The sequence below is a fragment of the Coffea arabica genome, chromosome 4c (assembly GCF_036785885.1).
Source record: "Coffea arabica cultivar ET-39 chromosome 4c, Coffea Arabica ET-39 HiFi, whole genome shotgun sequence".
Lineage (NCBI taxonomy): Eukaryota > Viridiplantae > Streptophyta > Magnoliopsida > Gentianales > Rubiaceae > Coffea > Coffea arabica.
This window is the reverse complement of record NC_092316.1, coordinates 50,495,158-50,511,716: the sequence shown is the minus strand read 5'-3', so window position 1 is coordinate 50,511,716 and position 16,559 is coordinate 50,495,158. Positions and strand designations below refer to the sequence as shown.

General features: G+C 35.9%; 2 protein-coding genes across 8 annotated transcripts; one reads left to right on the top strand and one right to left on the bottom strand.

The window, feature by feature from the left end:
- The first annotated feature begins 715 nt into the window (after window positions 1–715).
- On the top strand, window positions 716–3,003 carry LOC113739312 (protein STRICTOSIDINE SYNTHASE-LIKE 10-like). The gene is made up of 3 exons (XM_027266540.2): window positions 716–1,005; window positions 2,000–2,266; window positions 2,362–3,003. The coding sequence occupies exons 1-3, from the start codon at window positions 716–718 to the stop codon at window positions 2,939–2,941; spliced, it is 1,137 nt and encodes a 378-aa protein (XP_027122341.2). The 3' UTR covers window positions 2,942–3,003.
- Window positions 3,004–3,169: 166 nt separating this feature from the next.
- LOC113738410 (PH, RCC1 and FYVE domains-containing protein 1-like) lies at window positions 3,170–14,996 on the bottom strand. 7 transcript variants are annotated; one of them, XM_072046312.1, is made up of 11 exons: window positions 14,763–14,996; window positions 13,614–13,722; window positions 12,684–12,770; window positions 11,942–12,031; window positions 10,539–10,619; window positions 8,969–9,157; window positions 6,767–8,890; window positions 5,291–5,437; window positions 4,516–4,752; window positions 3,461–3,566; window positions 3,170–3,374 (listed from the first exon to the last, which is right to left on the bottom strand). In XM_072046312.1, the coding sequence occupies exons 2-9, from the start codon at window positions 13,659–13,661 to the stop codon at window positions 4,630–4,632; spliced, it is 2,889 nt and encodes a 962-aa protein (XP_071902413.1). In that variant the 5' UTR covers window positions 13,662–13,722; window positions 14,763–14,996; the 3' UTR covers window positions 3,170–3,374; window positions 3,461–3,566; window positions 4,516–4,629. The 7 variants fall into 7 exon arrangements, with proteins under 7 accessions (XP_071902413.1, XP_071902412.1, XP_027121400.1 ...); XM_072046311.1 differs by having other exon boundaries at window positions 3,461–3,533; XM_027265599.2 differs by having other exon boundaries at window positions 3,170–3,566.
- Window positions 14,997–16,559: the final 1,563 nt, after the last annotated feature.

Sequence of the window (16,559 nt, the reverse complement as noted above, 5' to 3'; positions counted from 1 at the left end):
TCAAAGAAAACTGATGGATTCAACAACCAATTTAATTCTTGCTAATGCTCAATACACACCAAATGTGTGTACAATTAAAAAATATATAATACTTCTAGTCATATATTTTAAATAAAATTTTTATTACTAAAGCAAACTTTAAATTTTGAAATCCTTTTCATAAAATAATTTTATATTGATAGATGTAATGTTTTTAGGAGTAGTTACGTTGAAGAAGACATATACTTAAATAGTTAAAAGTTAAAATAGTCATTATGGATAGTTATAGGTAGTTAAAGTAAAAATAATTTTTATAAGGATAAAAAAGAAAATCCATAAAGTGACGACAAATTTTAACCCCAAACTCCTTCCTAAAGTTCTCAAGGGTAAATTGCTTTAGAATCGAATTCCAAACGAGTTTTACTTCCAAACCTTGATCAATTACATAACACAAAACCCAATAGGATTACGTAGTTACCTAGCTTGTCCGTGTAATAAGTAATAACCTTGTACTCATGAAACTTGAAAACACCTAAACTCCCATCCCATGCAGTCAATTTCTAAACCAATTTTGATATGAACTCCTATAACCAAACCAATTACAGTTCCAACAAAAATCGAAAAGGGATTACAATTAACACCCTACTCTGATCATCACATTGTCTATATAATACCCTCGTAAACTCCTACTCTGTGAAATTATTTAGCCTTTAGTAATTCTCCCTCCATAGCCATCATGATCTCTTCTAAGCCCTTTTTTTCTTCTTCAATCTTACTTCTAACAGCCATTCTAATTTTCGTTGGTTCTCTTGGAACAGTCCACTCTGGTCAGGAACCAAGACATCCTATTTCTCAGCGTAAATGGTCTCATGAACAGTTTCCAATCTCTGGTGCTTCCGGACCAGAGAGCCTTGCTTTCGATCGTCATGGTGATGGCCCCTATACCGGTGTTTCTGATGGCCGGATTATCAAGTGGGATCGGAACCAGAGTCGGTGGATAAATTTCGCAACAACAACTCCTTTCAGGTTACAATTAATAGTTTCTTACAACTATTATTTGTGAAAAAATTGTGTTTGTTCTAACTATTTATGTGGACTGTCTGTACTGTTCTTGTTATGTGCATGTGACCATGCATATTCTTGTAGCTATTGTTCTAACTATTTGTTCTAACTTGGATTATTTCATAGGCAAATTACTGGTTAAGGGTCTCAGATTGTGTAGATTATGATTAACTTTTCGCACGTCTGTCATCGTTCTTCTGTTTTTGTTGTAAAATTAGCGAAATTGTAAAAAAAAAAAAAAATTGTTCGTATGATTTGAAATCGTAGTAGCTACTAATTATCTACAAATAAGATAAGAATTTTGAGGCATGCTTTTGTCCTCTAGAAGACAAGCCACAAATAATCCTCTGGTTAAGTAAGGCAAATCGTATGTATTTTGAAAGCATGCAATAGAGATATTACTATTTCAGGCTCTAACTCTTTTTCTTGTAAAATTTGTCAAAAAAAAAAAAAAAGTTTTGTATGATTTGAAATCGTTGTATAGCTACCAACAATCTACAAATAAGATAAGAATGTAGAAGCATTCTTTGGTCCTCTTGAATATAAGCCACAAATAATCCTCCTTAGACCGTCTGTAAGTTTCTGACTTCAGAACAATGTGCCAACCTCATCCTTTTTTCTGTTTCTGTTTTTTTTTTTTTTTTTTTTTTGATACAAGAGACTAATGAATTCTAACATGCATGTACTAGTTATGTTTGTTTTCTTCATTTTATCTGCTAAGGAAGTGTTTGCTAAATATTATTAATCAGTTGTCATGTTCAAATTGGAGATTATTTCGAATAATATTTTGAAAAAAAGTTACATCACTTTTTCGTAACGTGATATATATATATATAATAAAAAAAAGTTATTAAAAATTAAAAAAAAACATATTTATGATTCAATCGAATTTTTTTTTTTTTGCAAATACAACTCTATCCAAATAGATTTTGTTGAAACTTTTTTTTTTAACACACAGAGACGGATGTGACGGTTCAGCAGATCATGTCAACACGGAGGCTAGATGCGGAAGGCCATTAGGCCTGAGTTTCGATCACAAGACTGGTGACCTTTATATTGCGGATGCATATATGGGGCTCTTGGCAGTGGGTTCCAAAGGTGGATTGGCTACACCAGTGGCGCAGGAAGTCGATGGTTTTCCTTTTAAATTCCTCAATGATTTAGTCATTGATCAAGATAGTGGAGCAATCTATTTTACTGATACCAGTACAAGATTTGAAAGAAGGTAAACTTAATTACTCAAAAGAGTGTGATTATATATGGTTTTGTAGTGTGTGTGTATATATATGTATTTGGCACTGATTTGGTCCAAAATTTCAGGGAATTTGCCAATGTGATGTTTAGCGGTGACAATTCAGGAAGACTATTGAAGTACGATCCAAGAAATAATGAAGTGACAGTTCTCCTGCACAACCTCATGTTTCCAAATGGAGTTGCGCTGAGCAAAAATGGCGATTTCCTTCTTGTCGCCGAGACCACAAATAGCAGAATACTAAGATATTGGCTTGAGCCATCATCAAAGCTCGGAAAGGTTGAAGTCTTTGCAAATCTTCCAGGAAGGCCGGACAACATCAAAAGGAACCAAAACGGAGAATTTTGGGTGGCGGCTAATTCAGAAAAGGGCGGCTTATTCAATTGGATTCTTTCGCGTCCCCGGTTAGGAAAATTCCTAGCCAGAATCCATTTTGATTTTACTAGACTGGACTCGCGTTTTGGTAATCCCGATGATGCGTATGCTTTTGCAATTAGACTGAGTGAGAATGGCGACACATTGGAAACGATAGAGAGTTCAGAAGGGGAGACGTTGAAGTACATTAGTGACGTAGATGAAGAGAGTGGTAGTTTGTGGGTAGGGTCTGTAGTGCGTCCTTTTGCTATTAAGTTGAATGCCAGCAATTAGAGAGTTGTCCCAGTTGACATTATTATTAACATTTTATTGATAGATCAAAAAACATTTCGTCATGTAACATGATCCACAGCATTTTTTTTCGTGTAGTGGTACAATTGGCTATTTTGTATTCAAAAGTTGTTCTCTTTCTCTTTTTTGTTTTTCCAACATTCTGGAAAAACAGTCATCACAAGAAAATTGGAACAAACTATAAGCAGGCGATGAAGGCAATCCTTCATATTAGCTGCGGAAATTTCACAATAGGGATCAAATTTCAAAATACCCTGAAAAGAAAAAACCGACATTGCATGGAAGCACCATGAGAAAATCACGCTTCGCAGCAGAATGCTGAACTGCATCTTAGCGTTCTTTTCCTTGCCTACTCTCTAACGCCTCTACACGTAATGCTAACCATACACCGGGCAAGAATGACTGTACATCACATCTGAAGCAGAATTTCATTACTGTCAAAACAAAAGTGAAAGAGCTCTCAGAAAAAGGGTAGCTATAAAGCCGAAGATATGGTACAACCCAAGTCTTGCTGCTCTAACTGCATCAGTTTATCATTTGCTCGGATATCGATCTTAGTTGTCAATGTCTCAAGCTGCAACAGATAGACAGAGAAGACAGTCCAAAACTGAAGAATAGGAGCAAAAGAGTTGTAAGATTGACATTTTTGTGTGCAACCAATATTGATCTCTTCTCCTAGTAGAAAATGACTTCCACAGAGTAGAGATTGATCATCATATGCTTGTGTAGTAGCTTATTGACATATATCTACACACACACACACACACACACACAAAGGTTAAACAAAATATTTTTGATATTTTGGGTTAACCGTTTCCACAGCCTGGAGTTGATTGAAGAGAGACCTTTTCTTCCTTTTGATTGGATCCGAAACCTTAGATGCTAAACAAAAAACCAAGCATAGCCAGTCTCTCATACATCTAGTGTGTGTATATGTATCTATAGTGTGTGTATATGTATCTATGTGCACATCACCTACACAGACAAGTTAAATCATAAAAGATTCGTACTAGAATGACGACCACCTACAACCACGAGAAAATTAAAAAGTATTTCCAAATCATTAACTAAGATACAGCAACAGCTATCCAGAGACAAAGATGCCATTGCTTTTCAGTGAAGTCCTCCATGTACTCTAGTTGGTAAATTCCTTAACAGTCAAAAACTAGACTTCAGTGGCTGTCACATAGGTTGCTTAACTAGACTTCCTAAAGCACCAAATGCCTTGACCCAGATTTCTTGTATGGCAGCTGGAGATAACCAATATCTTATTGAAATTTTGAAAGAACAAACATCTTACCAGGAGCAATTGGTTAAGCATCAACTGTTTAATACATTAAGAATGCATTGCCAACCCCTCTTCACCAAAAAACAGAAATCACTACATGATGTTTTGAATCAACAGCAAAGTATTTTGTGATGGCATTTTAGTTTAAATCTGGAAACAATTTTCCGATCATGTAATCCTTTCCACATTCTTCAGTAAAGAAATCACATAAAGGTAATGTCTGAGAAAGCACGTAATAGTAGCTCCTTAAAGGCATGTGTAAATATACCTGAAGTGAATTTGTCCAGAAGACTGCCAAGTGGCTTGAGTTAGTGTCTAAATCTACTTAATGTCAGACATCCTCTACAACTATGTGCAGAACACCTCCCAAGCTCATTGGAGCTTAGCTGGTTAATTGGCTCCAGGAAGAAGAAATGCTCAGGGAATTGGAGTTGTTCTCTGAAAATGGATCCGAAGTTCTGCACGAGGAAGCCCCTTGAGGCACTTTTGCAGACATGTCCCTCAACTACACAAAATTTTTGTTTAATGCAACTTATGTCAGCAATGAATGAAAAGTCAATGATTCACGGAGAATGGACAAACAGCATCACATATGAAATAAACCCTGAAAAACTAGTAATAAAATGGGTATCACATAGTACAGTGTATAGGATAAAAAAATAAATGCTTATTATCAGCTCAACACCTCATAGTTTGACTCTATTAGGCAATATGCATGCGCACTGTTCCAGCAGAACATGCTTGCTAATAAAATTATAGCCAAAAAGTTTTAGGACAATTGTCCAATAGTCCAAAGCGTTGTAAAACCAATAAACGATGGCATGCTCTCTAAAAAGATTGATAGATCATGATATGCAAACAGGAACATATACCAATATTATCTTCCTTGAAAAGCGCCATGAATCTTGTAAAACACTCATGTACAAATCTTTTCACTCGAAGTCTATTTCAAAATCCACATAATTAATATACTTCTCATTTTGCAGTAATTTAGAATCATCTTTAACAGATAACAGAGGTTATGCCCAGGATGCAGTTTATACCTGCCTGATCAGTGAGTTTATTACTTCCTTTGCAGCATTGTTTTTCTCTGCCTCATACCTTGCTAATTCTGTAGCGTTCTTTATTTGGCTTGATGTTCTTTCCAGTTCTGATGCCAGGAACTGAGATCTGCAGGTAAGAATCTCCACCTACATATAGTATTCCAGCTCCAGTCATCATCATACTTCAAAGATATATTTCTGTTAATCCCAATTACTGCACAGGTATTTTGATATTTTAGTTGAATTTTATTTCTCCAGCTGCTGGTATTACTTATTCCACATTGCAACTGTTTTGCCAGTTAATTTAGTTGTCACCATAAAAGGTCATTCTTTTAGTGTTACACTAAACAAGTTTGATGAAATGATCTTTCTTGCTCAGCTAATTGTTAGTCATGCAAAGAACATTATCATTTTGTTGTCTCATGAAATGTATACGCCACATTCATTATCATTACCTATAGAATGAAGAAAACTGGATTTTTTCTAAGGCTAACATCATCATCAGACTTATAGATGAAGATGATACTACTTTTGAAGCAACAGATTGTGCAATGAAATAAGGTTGTATAGGGCCTGCTGTGTTGTGAAGCCCTCACAGATCAACCATGCATAAAAAGCATAATATCGCTTTCATAACAAATAACAAGAATATATGTTTGCAGACATGTGTTAAAAGCTTGTGGCTAAGGAAAGATAACCCATGAAAAATTGGCATCAATATATGGGTGTGCGTCTGTACATATATACATATATGTATATATATATATATATATATATATATATATATATATGGGAGTCAACTCTTCATCACTATAGTTAGCACATCCCATACCCACAAAACCAGAAACTACTCAAGGGGTTTACATAAAATGTTTAAGCAAACTACAAAAAAAATGATGCAAGCCCTGAGTAGAATCCAAGTATTAGCTACAGTTTGAAGATCATAGAGTAATGATTACATGCAATAAATAGAATTAGCCAGATAAGTTGAATACTTTCACCTTTAATTATCTTACAGACAGTCTATTAAAAAATACCACATAGCCGTCATTTCTGAGAGGATAAGATTAATATTAGTTGGGGTAATGCCAATGGCACTTTAATTATTTTTAATGGCACGCTGCCTCCTTTGTGGTTTTTGCAAAAGCACACAAAGAAAATGGGATGTCATTAACAAGAAGTATAGGATCAACAACATTAGCTTATTGATAATTCTAGACAAGTGGCAGTCTTCACACATAGACAAGGAGCAAAGGCAAGGACTCACTAGTGCATTTATCAGTTCCCTCAAATGTGAAAAGTTATATGTGCTTACTAGTTACTATATATCTACAGTGACATCAATATGCATAACTCATCCAGAAATAAAATGTCAAATTTGGTTACTCTGATGCTTGTGAGGGATGCCAAAATAACAGTAGAAAGACCTTCATGCAAGTTTAGGGCAAGCGTATTCCTCTAAGTGTAACAGCTTACCTGTTCTCTCAAGAGCAATATTTCTTTTGTCAAACTGTCACTTTTCTGCTTTGAATCATCAAATACTGCATCAGGAATTGAAAGAGGAGGAGAAGAAGAAGGCATAACCAATGCAGATTGAAATGGACTTGATCCTCTAGAGCAAGGAGATGATGGTTGAGAATGCCCTGTTGAACCAGGAGCAGAAATAGATACTTTCTCAGGGTAGTCCAACATAGACCTTGATGGAGTTGGTATGCATGACTTATCACATAGTGAATTGTCACTACTGATGGAAGAGGAATGCCCACTGATTGAGGTTGACTTTAGGCTCTTCTTGTAATGTCCAATATTAGATCGTCTGAATGAATCAAAAGAGGAGAGTTTAGAAAGAAAACCATGAGGTTTGGTGTGAAAGTTCTCTTTCTCCTTTTCCTCAACAGCATTTCTCCCCTTGGTTCCGCTCAAGGCCTTGGGAGGTAGAAAACTAAAACCTGAATCCGAGCCCTTATGCAGTTTGGCAAAGCAATTGTCACAAACTCGATAGGGTTTCTTCATATTTGGAGCCAAAGAAGCTTTTAGAGATTTCTTACTGCAGCATGCCCTGCAGAAGGCAAGCCCACAATTGTAGCAGTTCTTACATTTCCTTTTGAAATTAAACGGACGAGTGCAACCTGAACAAGTTGAACGATCAGCTAGAGACACTTGTTTATGAAGACATATAGCAGCAGTGAAGTTGTTCCCACAAGCTAAAGCCTTTACTTGTTTGTTCCTCAGACCTTCAACTAGTGTAGGAATGTCCCTGTCATTAAAGTCCCCATGCCCTAACTGACCATTTTTTCCCCTCCCCCAGGTGTAAACTTCAGATGTCAAACTCAGGGCCGCAACATGAAAAGAGCCACAAGCTATATCTTCAATAAAAATGTTTTTCAATTTTCCCTGCACACAAGTGGGCAGCCCACCAGCATGTCCAGGATTTCCCAGTTGTCCATAGTCCGCTCTTCCCATAGTGTATACTTCACCTGAGGCTGTAAGAGCAACTGTGATGCTTTGACCACAGGCCACTTTACAAAAGCTCATCTCTTCAAGAGCAGTAATGCAGAATGGTAAAAGTCTAGGTTCTTTATCCCCATGTCCAAGTTGGCCTTCATCCCCATTTCCCCATGTGAATAGCTTTCCACCTGATGAGGTTTCTGAACTTGTTGATTGAAAAGAAACATCTACTACAGCAGCAGTATGCCAAAATCCACAAGAAACCCTTACTGTTCGAAATCCTTTTAGAGTTTCAACTTCCCTGGGAACACTTGAGCTGCTACGATCTCCATGACCTAGAGCACCAAAGGATCCATCTCCAAATGTGAATAATTGACCTAGCGAAGTGATAGCTGCAGAATGCCAGGGTCCACAAGAAACAGACAACACATATAAGCACTCCATCTGACCAGTTACTTTTTTTGGAGTCCAGTGGCTAACTTCATTTCCATGACCAAGAAGGCCTAATTTATGAGTTCCATCTCCCCATGTATAGAGGTCTCCTGATACTGTGAGAGCACAATTATGATATTCACCGCAAGCAACGGAGTTGATACTCAATCCATTGAGAGTCTCTACTAGTTTTGGATTAGCAATGTCAGTTTCTACTCCATGTCCAAGCCTACCACCAGATCCCTCACCCCAACTGAATACCTCTCCCCTTTTTGTAATTAAAACAGCATGTCTACTTCCACAAGCAATATTCTGAACATCAAGTACCAGTGTTGATTCCAGAGCCTTTGGCAGAAATGCATCTTTTTTAGCACCAGAAATCTCTCCGACTTTGTGCACACCCCCACCCAACAATCCATCACCAGTTCCTTCCCCCCAGATGAAAAGATCACATAGTCTATCAAAATCTTCAAAAAAGGACCTCTGGCTAGATGAAGAAAGTGCACTGGAAGAACTTACTCGTGAAGTATCAGCAGAGCTTTGCCCACTTACATCATCTGTATTTGTGCAGGACATTGAGCTTGTTGAATTTGTGAAAGAATCTCTCTGAGGAGAAAAATCCACTGAATTGTTAAGTAAGAATTCCGAAAATACTCTTCCCAATTTTTTCTGTGGAGGCTTTTGAAGAGAAAGCAGGTTTCTATGTACTTGTCTGGAATCCTGTTCAAAGAATACTAAGCTGATTGAATTAACTGCAGTAGACTAATTCAAGTGTCAGTTCAAAGCAGAGAAAGAAACCTCATAAGCAGCATCTCCACTGCCAGTTGACACAGTGGGCCGTATATTCCTTTGAGCATCAGCACTTGAAGTGTCTGATGATATATCATCACCTTTTACTTCTGTTTTCCATCTTTGATAATTCCCCTTTGAGATCAATGCCTGAAGGGCGATAAACCAGATTTCTGCTTCATCCTTATCTTTGCACATCTGTGAATATTGTTTACAGATAAGACAATCCCTTAACTTTATTGAGTAAAACATTCTTAGAGGATGCAGCATGTGAGATGAACATAAGTTTATCTCCAAAACCAGAAGAAGAAGCTGAGTGTAAAAGCAACTCTTTTCTTAGTTCTATGAGAGACTTCAAGATTCTGTTGTTATTGCTCAAAAGGAACCATTGGTCAGCAGAAGAAGCAAAAGGCGTCACTTTTATAAGGGTGTATGCTAGCCAAACATAATAATTCATGCCCATAAAGTAGAACCACAAATTGGACAGGAGGAAAACAGTAGCTCTTCTGGTCCCAGTTCAAAGAGAATTATGGAGGACAATCGAGCATCAAGCAGAGCATGTTTCTTCAATGGCAAGAAGGAAACAAAACTCTGATATGCATGTCACCAATATTAAAATTCAACAGGTCAGTTGAATGTATGAAGCTTTTCCAAATTTCTTTTTGCCCTCTAAAAGCTGTGTGCCATTTCAACTGAAGTGTACAATAGATCCTTGTTTCTAGTCGGATAACGGGAAGTAAGTATTTTAAGAGCAAAATTCATTGTCTAAACTAGTACAATAAGTGGCCCAGGAATTAGCATGTCCTTATGTGATACCAAAAACCAATCTCATACCCATCTGCTTAGCTACTTAATCTATTATTTCGGTGCTATATTTGCTATCTGCTTCTTACATGTTTCAATTTGTCAACATTTTCGTTCAAAACCATGTCACTCTTGGTTAATTTGTATAGACATTAGAAAGGATTCATTAGCAAACTACAATAATTGCTTTTCCACTTTATGTCCTAGTTTCTTTTACCTCTAAATTCTCATGATTGTTACTAAGTCAACTCCATCTACTTTTAATCAGCCAAATATCCATCTTCATAGTTCCACCTGGAAAGGGTGGAGATGCAATTTTTTTGCAATGATTCGTGAAATGGAGGATGGGGTTTTTGTGAAAGTGCCACCTCAACGATATGAAGGATTGAGCTAAGTATTGCTTAATTCGCTGTATGGAAGAGGGTGTATGTGGGTCAATCTAGACTGTTCAAAAAACTAAACAGTATCCCCAATCCGAACCAAAACATGCCTCAAAATGATCGCCCATGGTGATCATTAAGTACCTGGTCCCTTTTTGCAAGGCCTACTACCTCCTAACTTTTTTTAACATGTCACAGAATCCCTTTCAGAAAAGAGAAATCCCCTATTATTCATCTTGGTTTCAACATATAGATGATTTGCAAGGTTTGAAAGCCATCCGAATTACTCAAAGGATGTGCCAGTGCAGATATGTACAATTAATCCTTGATTAGAAGGTCAAAATTAAGGTATTCACATGAGAGTCCTTCTAAGAAAAACAAATTAATTTGCCTACCAGATCCAAGGATCGTTTTCCATATATAAGAGAAAATGATTGATATTCCTTTTCAGGTCGAGGAAAACGTTGGAATACATCCTGCAAAAACAACCATAAGATGAGTTAATTGAACCGTGGATGTGGCAGAAGTTGAGTGATATAATCTGAATTTAACTGTCAAATCAAGTTAATGATAGATAATGTTTCAGGGATAATATATGGCATCGAGCTCTCATTGTTACATAAATGCAAACACTATCTACTGGTTTTTTTTTTTTTTTGTCTCACTTAAACCTGCTAGATATGATCTTAATCCAAGTTAAAAAAAAAAAGGACAAGCATCCTATGAAAGTCAACAAAGTACATGAGAGATGCAGCAGAAACAGCATTAATACAACTGACGCACTCATGCAGACTTGTTGTACTAAAACAGAAATAACATCCATGATCATGTAGAATGAACTGAAATTGCCTTCATAAGACAATCAGCATAAGGACTAAGGGAAAAACTAAGCAATAGGGGAATCACTAAGTGACATGGTTGTATCAAGGCTGATTAGTGGAACTAGAGGATAAGATGCTAGTAAAGATTAACAGGATGCCGAAGCAGGATACAAGAACCAAATCCAGAGAGGTGGTCAGAATATGCTGCAATGATTATGCTCTATTGATAGTTGTAAGCGACCAAGTCAGTTGTTGGACAAGCTCAAGATAGATTCATGACAAATACTCATGCAAAGTTGCATGACCAGTTCAACACTCAATGGTACTAAATGCATCAGAGTAGAAATCATTATGTGCAACATGATGCATAAACTGCAGACTTGTTATCAGAAAATCAAGCATGCGAATGATTGGTTGAGTTCACTTCCCTATGCCTAAAGCTTATTTTGTAGGCTTATTGAACAGAGCACATTACGCAGCATCTTTTGTAGTTTTCTTTCAAACAGATGGCTGAATATCATAGAGCGTAAGCATACTTTTGGTAATCTAAAAATTCAACAGCTATATCTACCTAGGATTTTAATTTAACCACTGTCAGCAATATGCTAAATAGGCCTCTGCACATAGGTCTCCAAATATGGTATTACATCATGCTCTTTAAATGTCAAATATCATTGGCAAATTCTACATATGAGTCCAACCATATTTGGGAAGATTGAGACTATCTTGAAAGTGTCAAATCCTGCATGTCATGTTTCATATGGCTCCACTCTTTATTGTGTTTTAGCTAATCCAAAGTAAACGGAACTTTAATTCGAAGCAAGATCTTTAAACTCTAAGAAACCAAAGTAGATATGACTTCTTCTGTTGCAATTCATATTTTCATTCTCTCTCTGGTGGTAAACCACAGCACAGCACTCAAAGCTTTCAAAATTAATGGTAAATACAAGCAAGAGATGCACATAGAACAAACTTACAGTACGCTGTCCAGGTATAATTCGTGAAACATGATTCAGTCGAAGCTGTTTCTCCTCCTTACCAACAAACCATATTAGTGTTGTCTCATCCTGAAATGCATGTATGTGAGCCAAGTTTGTTAAAGAAGTGTCTGAAAGCCTCATTATGCACATTTTATAGGAGGCTACAGGTGTGAAGAAAAATGGAACATGAGGAAGAAATTAAAAACCAAAAAATTAGATATAGGACCCTAGTTGGTTGTAAAATCCCACAAAATCATAGAAGAAGGGCTCATTCTGGTTGTAGAAGCCCCTAAAATCATCCTAACTGTGTCTGAAAATTATTTGCAACCTCTTATTATTTTCTATTTTGTGGTTCATCAAGAATAGGAAGAGGAGGGGGGGACCCAACCCAGAAACTAATCGAGCAGTAGATGGCTTGGGAGTAACCAAGCTGTCCCCACCTGGATCCCTTTCCCTAGACCAGGGATCCCTACAAGAGATTAACAAGCAACATATGTCCTAGAATCAAATTTCAGTGACATACAGAAAGGAGCCATCAAGAAACCTTCTAATATTAGTTTTCAGAATTATGTATGGACTGAAAATTGAATGCCTGATAAACCAAGTTTGCAATAATTAAATCACTGTTTTAAAAACACTTTCAAATGAAATTTAGGAAACCTAAAATTAGAATAGCATCCATACACTAGCAATCAATTGAAGTCAAATTACTCCTGGATATGAGTGCAATGGAGCTTACATTAGAGAGCTGAAAAGGGCAAAACTTTGGCTTCCCTCTGCGGCCATACTTTAGTAGATACGAGCCTCTTTTCAATGCTGTAATAGCCTGCAGTTAACAAGAAAAAATCAACTTCGAAAATCCCCATCAAAGAACCAGGTACACAACAGATAATGAATATGAATGAACCACCACCAAACTAAAGAATTTGGGTTAAAGCAATCACTCAATGTTAGAATTTGCTATATTTCCTTTAAAAAAAATAAAAACAAAAATAGATTTAAAAGTAGTCAGTACTAGATTGTCATCAAGTTTTTGAAGACAAACATTAAGAAATATATGATCCACAAAATGAAATAAGGAGCTGAATTTGGCCAGGAAGGTCTTCCTATGTTTTATTTAGTTTTCTGAATGATTCTCTTTCACCAGCTGAACACTAAGTTAGAACAGGGACTAATCTGACCAGTCTGCCACAGTCTCCACTTAATGACTATCACCTCATAACCAAAGGAAAAATCAGACTGCAGATTAGTTCAGCTGTAAATAAAGTCTGTGTTTCATAGATTCATTTTGACTTTCATCAAGCATATAAACTCTCATTTAAAATTCATCAAGCTTATAAACTCTTATAAGCAACAATATCTTGATGTGAAATTAGGGAATTATATATTTTCCTATTATGGAACGACATTTTGAAGATAAGAATTGTAAACGAATTTTATGATGTAATTGTCAAATTCTAACTCCTCTATAATCTAGTAGTAGCGACAAGAGTCAGATCTGTAAACTTCATGAAGGGAGAAAACCATACTTGTAGAGAAAAAGCTTGTATGTAAGTCATTCAATCCGGTAATTGTACTATTAAATGGAGAACTGAAAGTTTCTTTCTCATTTAGTGCAACAGAAAAACTTCAAAACATATATACCCAAGACATGGCGAAAACTAATTACCTGATCAATGTTCCTCTCAGCAACACTGTTTCGCTGTAAGTTAGTCATTTAAGCTGCTACATCAAGCTCGGTGCTTCGAGCAGATAAAACCATCTATAGAATGCCATGCCTGTAGAACATGAGAAAAAAGAGCCAAATTTTCCTCCATAGAAATCTTGAAATGCTATTTTCCTTGGATACATGTTCGGTTCTCATCTAGTATTATTTCCACAGAAAATCTAAATGATAGGTGGAGCAGGTTACCAATGGTGATAAGTCGGAATAAAGTAATCAAATATACAGTCCAAAAGTAAACATAAACAACCAAAATTCAGTGCATTTACATCATCGATGTTCCCTACTTGTTTCATTCATAGATCACAAATGAACATGCTCAGGTACCTCAAAACTCTATTACTGAAACTCCCTGGCATCATTTAAATTCCTAAAATTTAGAAATTACAAAACTGAAAACCACATGAAGAACCACTACAAACTCGTAGTTTTCATCCAATACTAGTGGATCTAGATTATTGGTATCCTGCTAAGGAATCATAAGCTATCCTTAGAAACAGAACCTTGGATGAACACCACTCTAACTATGACAAAGACAGTTCAATCTCTAAGATCCGTCAAAAGTATTGCACTTCTATTTACTAGAATAAAAATTATACCATTTTGACGGAAAAAAACCATTAAAAAAAACACTAAAATGATACATCATAGGTACAGAGAAAACACTAAAATGACGGCTATATACGTTTCCAGGACTAAATCAGAAAAATAAATCCGCGAAATCAAAATAGTGATACTTTATGCAATATACATGCACAAATAACAGCTGAAACAAACAAAAAAGAGGAAAACATCGACATCAAAACATTACGGAGAACATACATTAATCACTACGGTTTCCTTCAATCTTCTACTGTGCCATGAGAAATTGGAAAAAACCAGCGCTAAAATCACTTTTCCTAACTTCAAACAGCAACAGCAGCTAGGGATTGTTTAAAAATTATTCAGATAAACACACATTATTAAAGATCACTAAACAGCATTATCCAAACAATTAATCTTCTAAATCCAGTTTCTCTCTTCTTAAAAAAAAACTAAATGCGTAAATGAAGAAATCAGTACAATAACGGCATTGATAATCATTAATGCATTTACCTAGAAGAAGCTGAAAAAAAAGGGTAACTTGCTGCTCCGAATACGTGACGAATCCGAGGTGATTACGAGCTCTGAAATTACCGAAATTGAATATATCGAAATCTATGCAGCGGAGGTATTTTTTCCCCCTCCGGCGAGAACGACGATGATGAAGCTTGTGATGGAATCAAATTCTTCCTGCACAGAGAAAAATTTCCAACTGAGCAAGTCTTTCTCTCTGTCTCATTTCCGATGTCTATATATAGCTGTGTTGTACGTATTTTTTTCCCTCGCGGAATTCAACTGTTTTTTTTTTTCCTATTTTTGTCAATTTGTTTTTCGGTTTTGGGTCCAGGGGATTTTTTGCGGTGGGGACACGTCAGCTACAGAATCTGAATCTGTTGGAATAAGTAGGGCTATTTATGTAATTTAGCTTAGTAATTGGATTAGGGGGGATCAGCATCTCGGGTGTTGCCTCCAATCACGTGGATTCCCGCCAGTTTCTGCAGCCCACCGGTGACCAGACGCGTGCTTATATCATGATTTTTGGGTGCTTACAAAATTGTTATTCTTTTTCATTTTTTTTTTGGGTGAGCTCTATATATATATATAAATAAAGGGTTAATACCACTTTGTCCCCCCAAACTTTGGACGATTACCTACTTCAGTCTCTAAACTTCAAAATGGGACACTTAAGTTCCTAAACTTATAAATGCCTCCCACTTAAGGAAAATTATTAACAAATCCTGAATGCCGTTAGTGGTCGAAATATCCCATTTTATAAGAGGTGGCAAGATGGGTGATTTGGGCGGGTTTGGGTTGGGTAAAATGGGTAATGGGTATAAGTGAGTCAACCCATTTATATCCATTTAATTAGATGGGTATAAATGGGTAAGTCAAAAAATGAGTTGGGTAACCCAATTATCCATTTATAACCCATTTATTCTAAATTTTTACAAGCTCATATAAATTCATTTTGTAAACTAAATTATCAATTTATACCATTTTACACCCATCATTAATTTTAAATATTTACTTATTATGCCAAATAAGTCTAATTATCAATTTTTTTTCCATCCGCATGCCATGTCGCAAAATTACATATTATTTAATAATTGAACAATGAGAATCTAAAATTTTGGACTAAATAATATGAAAGTTAACAAAAAATTTAATCCGAAACTTTGAACCCCTAGTATTTTTTCGTTTATAAATTTAAAATTTCATTTGAAAAGGTAAGAAAAGAAGCTAAAATTTGTCATAAATTGATGATGCTAAAAAATGATCAAATTAATAAATTACAAGGAAATAAAGCGATAAGATAAAACCAACAAATAAATATAATAAATAAAACAAAAATACTTAACATAAAAAATAGTTTGGGAAATACAAAAGGTTAGCCATTATCAAATATTTCAAAACTTGCACCATTTTATAGAAAGTAAATCGCGTAAATAATTGCTAAATTTTCAAAACTGCTCATCCTCCAGGGGCCCCTCTTTTTCTCCCTGAAATTCTTCACCAGACCCATCACTACTCAAGAAAATAATTGGGATACTTTTACAGATGTAGATTGCAATTTTCAAGAATTTGAGTCTTTTCCACCTGAAAAAACTCCAGCCAGCTCTTTTTCACCCCAGGAAATACAAAAGGTTTGGGAATGTAAGTTAAATGGGTTAAATGGGTTAGATGGGTTACCCAATTATACCCATTTAATAAATGGGTATAATTGGGTAACCCATTTATATCCATATATAAAAATTTAATGTACCCATATTCAATTATTAATGGGCGGGTATGGGTAAAATTAGTTAAATG

What these genes read in the sequence shown, in the direction of transcription:
- LOC113738410 (XM_027265599.2), bottom strand. Translation starts at nt 13,661, where the DNA reads ATGACTAACTTACAGCGAAACAGTGTTGCTGAGAGGAACATTGATCAG. An exon ending in TATTGCTCTTGAGAGAACAG is followed by an intron (nt 5,438 to 6,766) that starts GTAAGCTGTTAC and finishes TACTATATGTAG; the next exon opens with GTGGAGATTCTTACCTGCAG. An exon ending in TAAACTCACTGATCAGGCAG is followed by an intron (nt 4,753 to 5,290) that starts GTATAAACTGCA and finishes AATTTTGTGTAG; the next exon opens with TTGAGGGACATGTCTGCAAA.
- LOC113739312 (XM_027266540.2), top strand. Translation starts at nt 716, where the DNA reads ATGATCTCTTCTAAGCCCTTTTTTTCTTCTTCAATCTTACTTCTAACA. An exon ending in GCAACAACAACTCCTTTCAG is followed by an intron (nt 1,006 to 1,999) that starts GTTACAATTAAT and finishes TTTAACACACAG; the next exon opens with AGACGGATGTGACGGTTCAG. An exon ending in AGTACAAGATTTGAAAGAAG is followed by an intron (nt 2,267 to 2,361) that starts GTAAACTTAATT and finishes CCAAAATTTCAG; the next exon opens with GGAATTTGCCAATGTGATGT.